This window comes from Chinchilla lanigera, unplaced genomic scaffold (assembly GCF_000276665.1).
Source record: "Chinchilla lanigera isolate Chin_1 unplaced genomic scaffold, ChiLan1.0 scaffold00021, whole genome shotgun sequence".
Classification (NCBI taxonomy): domain Eukaryota; kingdom Metazoa; phylum Chordata; class Mammalia; order Rodentia; family Chinchillidae; genus Chinchilla; species Chinchilla lanigera.
This window is the reverse complement of record NW_004955422.1, coordinates 20,162,245-20,173,799: the sequence shown is the minus strand read 5'-3', so window position 1 is coordinate 20,173,799 and position 11,555 is coordinate 20,162,245. Positions and strand designations below refer to the sequence as shown.

Below are 11,555 nucleotides of genomic sequence, written 5' to 3'. Positions count from 1 at the left end.
AGCCTCGCTACCTAGCAGTTAACAACCTACAACGGCTTGTTTACATGCTTCGAGGAGCTCCCGTGTTCTCGGGCTGGCTTCGTCCTGCACATGTAATTATTTTCCAGCTTCAGTGGCTCCCAACTGTCCTGAGTTCAATTCCCGGTACCAAAAAAAAAATTAAATAAATAAAATAAAAATTATGGTCTCAAGAAACATTTATTGAGCACCTATTACACGCCAGCCATGTGCTAAGCTCCACCTGGGCCTCACTAGCTCATCCGGAAGAGGAGGAATTACACTTCTCAACCCGAAGCTTTGGCACTTTAGGCGGTACATTTCTTCATGCAGGCCTGTTCCCTGCACTGCAGCGCGCTGAGTCCTCTAAATGACAAGGACTCTGTTCTGTCACTGGAACACATAGTCGCCCCACGCACACTTCGAAATGGCCTCTAGAGGGCATTAGCGCCCTTGACTGAGAATCTATGCGAGGCAGAGGAGAGCGGGAGGCCCATTTTTTGCTCCATCACTGGTACATTTAGGATGATGCCAGAGCCCCAAAATGTGCAGGACTTGGCCCCCGTTTCCAGGGAACAGGGTCAAACACTGGCCCGGGATGAGCTCGCCAATACCTCTGGGTCGGAACCCCTCGGCAGGAAGTCTCCACCCAGCCGAGATGCAACTCGGGAACTTCAGGTTCGCGTTCCCAGCCGGGTCCACGGGTCCTGGGGGAGGGGCGGGGGGAGCCCTTATGCCTCTAAAGTCCGGCCCCCGAGAGGCTAAGGGTTAACGCGTGGGCCGCGCAGAACCCCAGCTACCGCTAGAGGATGCTCTGCTGTGAGGCTTCCGGACGCTCGCGGTCACGTGATGATGGGGCGGGACCAAAAGAGCAGGCGGCCAGTTGGCTGTGCTGTTCGTGGGTACGGTGGCCAATAAGAACAGGGAGTGGGGTCCCGGGCCTAAAGGAATCGACAAGCGGGAGGGGGCTACGGGACCATGGGCCTTTTGACCATCCTGAAGAAGATGAAGCAGAAAGAACGGGAGCTGCGACTGCTCATGCTGTATCCTCCCGGGGGCCGGGGCCGCGAGGGTAGGGGGGTCTCGCTGGGCAGGCGCCCCCTCCCGGGCGCGATGTGCGGCCGCCGGCCGGTGCCAACCGCCTACAGTGCGACCTGCACGTGGGACCTACCACTCGCTCCGAGGCGGAGGGGGGACTGTACCGCCGGCAGGGGCGGGTGGGTCTCGGGGCGCAAGGCCAAAGGCGAGGTCCTCAGGGCCCCGCGCAGGACCGACGTCCCCGGACGAGGCGCGCTCGGGGGACTCGGACGTCGCTATCCTCGCTGCAGCCGGAGCGTGGGCCCTTGGCCTCCCGGCCCCGACCCCCACCCCGTCCGAAGATGCCGGTGCGGCCCCGCCCTCGGGTCGGAATCGCGCGGCGTGGGTCCCGCCGGGGTCCCTGTTGCCCCGCGGCCGCTCGCTGTCGCCGCGGCGGAGGACTCAGCCGGTCAAGCCCCGCTACCGGCGCCGCACTCTTAAGAGCTGAGTCCAGCCGACCCCGCCGGGCCGGGGAGAGAAACGTTCTGTGCACTTCATGTCTGTTTTTAAAGAGCGCCCAGAAAAGCCCAGAGGGGCCACTCATTCAATAGATACTTATTGAGCGCCCACTGTGTGCTAAGTAGGCGCTGTCCTGGGTGTTGGAGTAAAACCGCAAAACAAGGAAACCCTGTCTTGGTGGAAATACTGTAATGCAAGGGGCAAGGGAGAAAATAAAGCAAATAAGTGAAATAGGTGGGATGGGCGAGAAAAATGCAGCTCAAGGCTCTCAAAGAGGCCTGCACGAAGAAAGTGACCGTTAGGTAAAGAGAGGAGGGATGATCGTGTACAAACATAGGGACCAGCTGTTGAGAGCAAAGGCGCCGGTGCAGAGGCCCTGAAGGGGCCTCCAACGTGGAGTGTGGCTGGAGGGGGTGAGCAGCGATGACAGGGCGCCACCTCACTAGGAGTTTGGGTTCTTGGCTATCCGTTCGGTGAGAAGAGCAGAGGAGAAGCCATGATTGCGACCAGTCAGGCGGTGGCACTAATGCAGCTGAGGTGGGGTGGTGGTTTGGACCAGGATGGAAGCAGTGAGGTCATGGGAGTGGGGGACATTGGGACAGCAGGACCAGGGAGAGTTGCTGCCAGATTGGAAATGAGTGTGGGAGGGAGTGACGCCAGGATGAGGCCTGGGTTTCTGGTCTGAGGGTTAGAAGGACAAGGAGGATAGGGAAGGAAAGACTAGGGGAAGAGCAGGGGGAGGTGACGGCTCACGGTCTGTTTTGGCCACATGAACCTCTAGGTCAGTGACAGTGAACCTTCTAGAGATGAGTACCCAAACTGCAACCCAAAACCCACTCATTTATTGCAAAATGCCCACACTGTAATTAAACCTCAATACTGAGGTTTTAGTTTAGGGAAAAAAAATTCATACTTTAACATCTTTTGTCTTAAAAAGAAAAATAACACACGCGTGCCATCGGTTCGCCACTACTGCTCCAGGACATCCTAGAAATGTCAGCTACACCACTGGGTACAGGGACTGATGTCCAGGGGAGCCGGTGGGAGGGATCAGCATAGAGCTGGGAATTGAGCCGTGAACCTTGGGAGACTCACCCAAGGAGTGGGGACAGAGCGGAGAGCCAGGAGGGGAGGACTGAAGGAGGGCAGGAGGCTGGGTGAGCCTCTGGTCAGATGCTGCAGGCGGGGCTGCCTGGCTAGGGGAGCAGCAGGAGGCCTTTGGGGACCAGCTTGGCGAGAACAGGTTTGGGAAGCGGTGAGAGCCACAGTCTGATGGGTGCAAGAGCAGGAAGCCAGAGGGTGCAGGGAGTCTGAGCAGCTGCCTTAAGGAGAGGCGCTTTTTTTTTTTTTTTTTTTGGTGTTTTTAAGACAGGGTCTCGCTGTACAGTTCAGGCTGGCCTTGAGCTCACTTTGTAGCCCAGGCTGGTCTCAAACTCGCAAGGATCCTCCTGCCTCAGCGTCTGGAGTGCTGGGATTACAGGTGTATGGCACCACGCCCGGCGGGAGGCGCTTTAAAGGGAAGGGAGATGGATCCAGAGGATTCTGTGGCTGCAACCTGAGCGCGGAGAGACACAGTGGGTTTGTCAGCCGGTGGGAATGGTGTGGGAGAGGGAAGCGTGGTTGATGGGATAAGCAGGTGGGCAGCCAGTTTCAGGGGCTAGTCACAGGCCCCGATCAGGTGAGCAGGATGCATTGCTCAACTTTGGTACGCGGTGGGAAATGATCAGTCGCGTAAGTGAGGTCACCAGAGTGCAGGGCCTTGTCCTTAACCCGCGGACCCCAGCGGCCTGGACAATGCTGGCAAAACCACCATTCTCAAAAAGTTCAATGGGGAAGATGTGGACACCATCTCCCCGACACTTGGCTTCAACATCAAGACCCTGGAGCACCGAGGGTGAGCTAGGGTCCCCAAGCCACCAGGGCCGGGTAGGCAGCGTCGGGGAGGGGACTGCTGACTCCGCCTCCTGCCCTGCCCAGGTTCAAATTGAACGTCTGGGACGTGGGTGGCCAGAAGTCGCTGCGCTCCTACTGGCGGAACTACTTTGAGAGCACCGACGGCCTCATTTGGGTGGTGGACAGTGCTGACCGGCAGCGCCTGCAAGACTGCGCCAGGGAGTTGCAGAGCCTGCTGGTGGAGGAGGTGCGCTGTGGGGTGGGGCTTGGTGGGGATGGGGGCAGGGCCTGGGGGAGCAGGGCTGCATCCAGCCCCTGACCCCATACTTGGGTCCTCTGTCACCCTGCTCAGATGCCCACCAGCCCCACACTTAACTCATCTGTCACCTTGCTCATATGGCGACCAAAAGACAAGCTCTTTTTCTTGCCTGTAATCGGAGCCTGAGACAGGAGGATGGATGTAAGTTCAAGGCCAGCCTGACCTACGTAGTGAAACCCTATCTCAAAACAAAAGAAGGCAGGATCCAGTGGGCCTGGTGGCACGCGCCTGTGAGCCTGTAATTACAGCACTCGGGAGGCTGAGGCAAGAGGATTGCCCTGAGTTTGAGACCAACTTGGGCTACATAGTGAATTTAAGACCCTGTCTCAAAAAACGAAACAAAACAAAAACCCAAAAGGAATGTAGCTCAGTGCTCCTGAGTTCAATCCCTAGTACTAGCAAAAAAAAAAAAAAAAAAAAAGAAGAAAAGAAAAGAAAAGAATTGGAAGGGTGGGGATATGACTCAATGGCCCAAGTGGTCCTTAGTTCGATTCCCGGTACCAATAATAAAAAACAAAAGAAAAGAATTGAGGGGAGGGAACTAGACAACATTTACACTAGGGGTCTTTGGGGAGCTAACTGAAAGCCGGTATGTGAAGCTCTGACTCTGCTGTGTGACCTCAGGAAGGCACTTAACCACTCTGAGCCTCCACTCCCATATCACTAACATGGGGGTTATAATTAAGCTGACTTTGTAATTTGCTGTCTGGGCCAAAACACTTCTCTATAAGTAAAATTCAGATCTACAGAAAAAGTACAGAGATACCCCAGATCCCTTCACCCCAGCTGCCTGATGTTAACATGTCACAGTCTCATGGTACCTGTCAAAAAGAAGAAATCAGTACTGGCACATTGCTATTATCTTAACTACAGGTCTTACATGGATTTCACCAAATTTTTCCTTAGTGTATTTGTCTCTTCCAGAATTTGGTTCCATTTACTGCATTGCATTTCCTTGAGAGGGAAGGAGGGAGCTGTTTGTAACTATCCAGGGAAGTGGACTGTCCTGGGCTCAGAGGGACATGTAGTCACCAGTGGAACTGTAGCCCTTCCAGGAGTGTGGAATGCTGAGCCAGGCCCAGTGGGTGGAGGCCAGGAGGGGTGCATCACCCCACCCGCCTGAGGGCTCCAGCTGCAGACACGTGCATGGGTGTCACTAGAATCAGAGGCACAGTGGCCCATGGAGCGGAGCATGAAAGGGCTATGCAAACATGGTGCATGTGCCCTCTGTACATGCCAGGCTGTCAGACCTGAGGTGTCTAGAACCTCAGAGGCCTCAGATCACCTTGCCCAGCACCCTTCTCTGCTTATGGAAGGGGAGACTGAGGCATGGAGGTGAGCAGTACACGCTGGGTGGGGCTGGCCTCCGTGGCTCTCCCCACTGCCCACCCCACCAGGCCTCTTCTCCCACCGCAGGCCTTTCCCGGGTCGTGCAGGCTGGTCTTTTTTTTTTTTTTTGTCTTTTTTAGACAGGGTCTCATTATGCAGTTCAGGCTGGCCTTGAGCTCACTCTGTAGCCCAGGGTACTCGCAACAATCCTCCTGCCTCAGCCTCTTGAGTGCTCAGGCTGGCCTTTGACCCCGGATGCCCTGGGCCAGTCACCAAGGGTCCAGGCTGCCTTCAGAGCCCCACCCACTCATATCTTCTCTCCCAAGCGCCTGGCTGGAGCCACCCTCCTCATCTTCGCCAACAAGCAGGACCTCCCCGGAGCGCTGTCTTGTAATGCTATTCAAGAGGTAAGGCTGTGCCGGGCATGGTGGTGCACACCTGTAATCCCAGCACTAGGCTGAGGCAGGAGGATCGTTGGGAGTTTGAGACCAGCCTGGGCTACGAAGTGAGCTCAAGGCTGGCCTGAACTGCATAGCGAGACCCTGTCTCCAAAAACAAAAAGGAAAAAACAAAAAGAGGTGAGGCCGTGCCCTAAAGCGGGCTCACTGAGGAACAGGACCCAATTTCTCCACGCATTTCCAGAGCCTCTCAGCCCCTGCCATGTGGCAGGACCTACGTGAGGCACCAGAGGTTCAGTGGTTGCTAAGATGTAGGGGTGACCAGGGCCTGGGGAAGGCAGGCCTGCAAACATCACTCCACAGGGTGCCAGGGGCCCACACGCCGTGTGTGCTTCTCCTGGAGATGCTGTGTGCATGGTTAACTCATTTCCTTCTCACCACAGCCTCATAAGGGAATAACAACTATCATTTTACAGATGATGCAGCAGTCTTGACAGAGGTTAGATGACTTGCCCATGTCTACCCAGTAGGTAGACAAGCCAGGATTTAAACCCACACTCCAATGCAGTCTACAGCTTCACCATATTTCCCATGTACAACCTCCAGAGTGAGACGGAGCAGGTTAGAACAGTGGTTCTGTCACTTCCTGGCTGTGTGACCTGAGGCAGGTTGCTTAACCTCTCTGAGCTTTGCTTTCCTCCTTGGTACAGTGGCTGACACAATCCCTAGATGGCACAGTGGAGGGGATGAGATGGCATATGTGGGGTCCCTGGCACAATGCCTAGGTCCTGGAGTCACTGAGGAGCCCATGTTGCTTTTATGTCACCCAGGAGGTTGATGGCATTGTGCCGTGGAAAGCCCAAATGCCCCACTGGGTGGGAACCCTCACGGGGAGTGAGGTGACCTTAGAGAAGTGGCACTCTCCAGGGCCAGGGAAGGGGATGGCATGCCAGGCAGGAGCCATGGCAGCTGGCACCACCACATCTCCATCTTCCAGGCCCTGGAGCTGGACTCCATCCGCAGCCACCATTGGTGCATCCAGGGCTGCAGTGCCGTCACTGGGGAGAACTTGCTGCTGGGCATTGACTGGCTCCTGGATGACATCTCCAGTCGCATCTTCACAGCTGAATGAGCCCCTCCACATGTGCCTGGCTCATGATCCGGGCCCTAGCCAGACCACCCACGGGCTTGGGCGCCAGCCAGCAGACTAGCACTCCACTCCCTGCCCCCTGTAACCTGCTGCTGCTACTGCTGCCCGGTGCCCACCCAGGGCCAAGAAAGAGTGCTGGGGCCGGGAGGGAGCACCACTGCTGCTACCAAGGCCCCTCCTTGTCCTCCGCTGTGGTGAGAATAAAGCACTCCTTGCCTGGCTCGTTTGTGATCCCACCACTTCAGGGACAACCTGGGACCCCAGAGTCTAGCAGGGGACAGGAAGGAGCAGAACTGAGTGCTGCTGGGTCAGAGGGATGTGCAGAGATTGCAGAAGCTCCAGACAGGGCTGCAGCTAACAACGTCTGGAAGAGCAAGGTGGCCTTCCCAGGGGAGGTGATGCGAAGGAGGAGGGAAGGTGTCTGGGTAGAAGATTGGAGGGCAGTTGATCGAAGCAACTGCAGAAAGGGGACTCCCTCACTGGTGGGAATCAGAGAAAGGAATGCAGCCCCAGACCAGGGCTTGGAGGTGGTTGAATAAAACTAGACTGAAATTCAGCTCCCAACTTAGCATTGCAGCCAGGTCCCCTTGTGCAGTGGACAACCTGCACAGCTGTATGAGGCATCACAGTTCAAACAGAGACATGAAGAGCAAGAGCTCCTGGGAAATGTGGAGGGGCTTACACTTGGGTACAGGAAGTATGTAGGGAGAGGGAGGGCAGGCGGCTGCCTCAGGCAGGGGTAGCTAAGGCTCTTCCTGACAGCTACAGGGCACTCTGAAGCAGGGCCATCCTCAGGTCTCAGCCCAAGCAGCAAGAGTAATGGTTGTCTGTCTTCGTTTCAGGGGCCAGGGCTCTGAGCTAAGCACTCCCCACATGCCAGTAATCCAGCTACTCAGGAGGCTGAGGCAAGAGAATCACAAATTCTAGAGCAGCAAGGCAACTCAATGAGCCCCTGTCTCAAAATAAAAAAAGGCTGCAGGTAGGCTGCAGGTTCCTGGCATTCCTGAAGCCCTGGGTTCCCTCCCTAGCACCAGAGGGATGGGGCAAGGGGGGAGCGGGGAGAGCTGAGCCCGTGCGGTGTGAGGCAGCAGCACCCCCTGCCCCTTTCACAGAGCACGCTGCCCTGAGGAGGGCAAGCAGTTTGCTCCAAGCCCTCGGCTAGGATGAGAGCTGAGCACACCGCTGCTTCCCGTGAAAGCGCACCCTGGGAGTCTCAGGCTTCCTGGTGGGCACCCGCCGCCCAACGCACCCAGTGCACACTGCCCAAGGGCAGGAGGAAAAGGAAAGGTGAGGAAGAGGCCCTGGGGCTTCTCCCCCAGTGCCCTCCTCAAGGCCTAGGTAAATCAGCCATCCCGGAGCCTCTGGAAGGTCCCCGCCCAGACTGCACAAAAGCTGGGTCTCATCAGGGCAGAAGGGAAAAGGGCGCAAGGGGGGACGAACCTGAGCAAACTGCCCTTCAGTGCGCACGAGAGTCCCGCAGGACAGGAGGTCTGCTTGCTCTCCTGGGGGAGCCAGCCCCAGCCCTGCTACACGCTCGTCCAAGCCAAGCAAGTCGCCTGGCCTGCCGCGCCTCAGTTTCCCCACGTGGGGAAAGGCAGGACACCCACCTCCGAGGGCTGGGGTGAGTGTCAGCTGCAGCACCGCTTAACCCAGCAGGAATTTAAGCAGGTCAGCCAGTGGGAACGCAGACGTCTGCTGATACAATGAGTCAGAGTTCAACACGCCCCGCCCACCTGGGGCCTCAGTGAGAGGTGCATTTGGTGGGAAGGGGAGATCTGTACCTGGGACCCGCAAAGGATAAGCTTTTGCTCATCCAAGGTCTGTGGTGGAGGCCGGGCTGAGGCGGGAAGTCTCCGAGGGGTGGTCAGGCAGAACCCTGGGTCTTTGCTCACCCTGTCGGCTGGGTTTGCTCCTGGTGACGGTGTAGCAGAAAAACCGGTATCAAAGCAAATGGAAGACTTTGCACCAAGGAGTTAGAAGGCAGCTTTTATTATGCTAGCGGGCTGGGGAATCCAGAGGTTCAAATCACCAGCCCAGAGTCAGGTTTGAGTCCAGTTTAAATATGGCTTGCGAGTGGGAAGTACAAAGCTGATAGCAGGTTATTACATGATTGGTTAGATGGAATATAAGAATTATGTCATATGTTGTCAGGTAGGTTTGTACAGGAACATTCTGGGAGGGAGGGGGTCTGAGAAGAGTAGGTGGAATTGAAAGTGTCCCTGACTGGGCCAGTTTCCTAAACACGACGGTCTTTTTTTTTTTTTTTTTTTTTTTGGTACTGGGAATCGAACTCATGATCTCAGGCTTGCCAGGTAAGCGCTTAGGCCGCTGAGCTATATCCCTGGCTACACGAAGCTCTTGAAGCCCTTGCAGCAAGTTGGAATCACTGCCTATTTTTAAAAACACAAGCCAGACACAGTCAGTTTGATCCCACACATTGTTAAGGAGGAACATCTGGGCCTAGACAGTCCAGGCTACCTATGTGACAGGCAACATGAACATAGCCACAGGCTACAAGTTGAATTCTAACTTTTGTTATCACTGCCTACAAGTCTGCTGTTCTATGAGTGTGTCCTAACAATGGGCAGGTGCAGCTAGAGAAGTGGTGAGGCTAGGGGCTAAACTGCTGTAGATGGGAAGGTGGGAGAGGGAAGGGTGTGAGCAAGAAGACCTGGAGCCACAGGCAGCCAGGCAAACTCCGGGGAGCCCACGTTGTGTCAAAGGGGTCTTCTCCTGGGTGAGGGGTCGCGCGTCTGTAATTGCAGGGTTCAGGAGGCTGAGGCAGAAAGATCCTCACAAGTTTGAGGCCAGCCTAGGCTACATAGCTATACAGACCCTGTCTCAAAAACCAAAAACAACAACAACAACAAAAAATGGGGGCGTCTTCAGCGGAGTCCTGGAGTGTGCTATGTAGGAGGATAGCCGCTCCCCAGCCCTCCTCCTGCATGAACCGTCCTATGGGGACTTGGCCCAGCCCCAGTCTCCCAGAACAAGTACATGGCAAATAGCTTAAATAAGGAGAGACAAGTGGTATGACTTTGGGGCAGTCCAGGAAGGTCGGAACTCTCTCTGGTAAAGAGAAGAGCTTCTCCTGTATTTATTTAGTTTTCAAACAAAGGAAGGGGACACTGAGGCAAGGTGGGAATTTAGGGTTAGGGTTAAGGTTAGGGACCTTGGGAAGTTAGTTCAAAGACTTCTCCGAGCAGTAAATTTTGCCACTTAAGAGAACTGTTTGATGTGTAAGGGTGGCGGCTGTATTGCCCTGGAATAGGGAGTGTCAGCAGCCCCGAGCTTGGCTGCTTGGCTGCTTGGCTGTGGTGTCATCTCGACTTTACAACACTGTGAGCATGAGCTTTTCCAACATAGCCAGAGGTCCCTTCATGGTCAGCAATTTAACCCTGGCACAGTCTGGGCTCCAACACCACCCCCTTTTCTCTACTGTCTCCTCTCTCTGTCTTTGAGACAAAGTCGCTCTACAGACCAGGCTGGCCTTGTAGTTACTGTGTAACCATGACTGGCATTGAACTTGCAGTCTTCCTGCCTCAACCTCCTGAGTGCCGGGCTTACAGGTGTGCGCTACCACACCTGGCTAAAAACCACCCCGCCTCAGAGCCTCCGGAGGCTCACTCCAGAGTCCTCTTTGTCTCTCCCCAGAGCCTGCAGCCCAGCACAAGATCTAGGAATGAGTTACCAGGAACTTGACCCACAGAAAGACATCACAGCCTGTGACTGCACGGTACCTTTCAACGGGTCTTCACTCTGGTTGTAACACACTGACTACAGCACAAGTGACCACCGCCCTGGGTTTGACAGCAACTGGTCTTCTCGGGGTCCGAGGGACAGCACCAATCACAAGGTTCAAGACCTTGTGAGGGACCCACGAAAGCCTTGTCCATTTACAGAGGGTCAAGCAACGTGGTTCTGTCACCAGACAGGTCTGAGGGTCCTCCAAAAAGAAGATGGGGCTCTCTCAGCTCAGCCTGCTGAGCAGGTTCTTGATTCACATCATGGAAAAAAGAACTTCAGGCTGCGTCGGTGTGAGGCACAGGCAGGTTCACTATGCAGTTGGGCAGTGCAGGAGACTAGGAAAGACTCCAGCTAGAATAGCCGACGGGGCTCACTCTGATACAGGGGTTCGGCCTGGTCACTCACAAAGGCAGGGTCCAGCCTCTCAGCGTTAGCTGAGGTGGGCCAGGACCAGGGGTCATTATCTCTCTCCTGCTTTGCCTGGCTCTGGAGGAATCCCATGGCTTGTGGGCAACTCTGTTCCCATAAGATGATTATTTCTGCCAGGCGAGGTGGCTCATGCCTGTAATCCCAGCACTCGGGAGGCTGAGGCAAGAGGACTGTTGTGAGCTCAAGGCCAGCCTGAACTGCATAGCGAGACCCTGTCTCAAAAGGACAAAAAAAAAAAAAACCCCAAGATGATTGTTTCTACCTGGGGTTGTCTCAGCCCTATAAGGCTCTGCTGGAATCCAAGGTGACCCTAGGTTTGCGGCACTGGAGCTTAGGGCACAGCTAAATGTCTCTGTAAATCTCTTGGTGTCCTCATGTAGGCAAGGTAAATTGAGGGCTGATAAATCTTGTTTTGCATGATTAACATACCTATACCCAGAGTTTCAAGGTAATGAAGGATACAAAATGAAAGTCAGGATTTGTTCTACTTCTAGTAACCTATGGTAACCTACCTGTAACCCCAAGTGATGAAGAGGCATGGTTGGTTTTGGTTTTTTTTTTTTTTGGTCTCTTTTGAGACAGGGTCTTGCTATGCAGTTCAGGCCGGCCTTGAGCTCCCTTCAGTAGCCTAGGCTGGTCTGGAACTCGAAACGATCCTCCTGCCTCAGCCTCTCAAGTGCTGGGGTTACAGGCATGTGCCACCACGCCCGGCTTTTTTTTTTTTTTTTACAATCCTCCTACAGCAGCCTCCTGAGTG

The 11,555-nt window shown here is 55.1% G+C and overlaps 1 protein-coding gene across 2 annotated transcripts; it reads left to right on the top strand.

Annotated features, from left to right (window-relative positions):
* The first annotated feature begins 845 nt into the window (after window positions 1-845).
* On the top strand, window positions 846-6,844 carry Arl2 (ADP-ribosylation factor-like 2). Of its 2 annotated transcripts, XM_005384528.2 has the most exons (5): window positions 850-1,040; window positions 3,317-3,427; window positions 3,511-3,673; window positions 5,401-5,481; window positions 6,470-6,844. In XM_005384528.2, exons 1-5 carry the CDS (start codon window positions 976-978, stop codon window positions 6,602-6,604), a joined length of 555 nt encoding a protein of 184 aa, XP_005384585.1. In that variant the 5' UTR covers window positions 850-975; the 3' UTR covers window positions 6,605-6,844. The 2 variants fall into 2 exon arrangements, with proteins under 2 accessions (XP_005384586.1, XP_005384585.1); XM_005384529.2 differs by lacking the exon at window positions 5,401-5,481 and having other exon boundaries at window positions 846-1,040.
* The last annotated feature ends 4,711 nt before the right edge of the window (window positions 6,845-11,555 follow it).

What these genes read in the sequence shown, in the direction of transcription:
- Arl2 (XM_005384528.2), top strand. Translation starts at nt 976, where the DNA reads ATGGGCCTTTTGACCATCCTGAAGAAGATGAAGCAGAAAGAACGGGAG. An exon ending in AAGACCCTGGAGCACCGAGG is followed by an intron (nt 3,428 to 3,510) that starts GTGAGCTAGGGT and finishes TGCCCTGCCCAG; the next exon opens with GTTCAAATTGAACGTCTGGG. An exon ending in CTTGTAATGCTATTCAAGAG is followed by an intron (nt 5,482 to 6,469) that starts GTAAGGCTGTGC and finishes TCCATCTTCCAG; the next exon opens with GCCCTGGAGCTGGACTCCAT.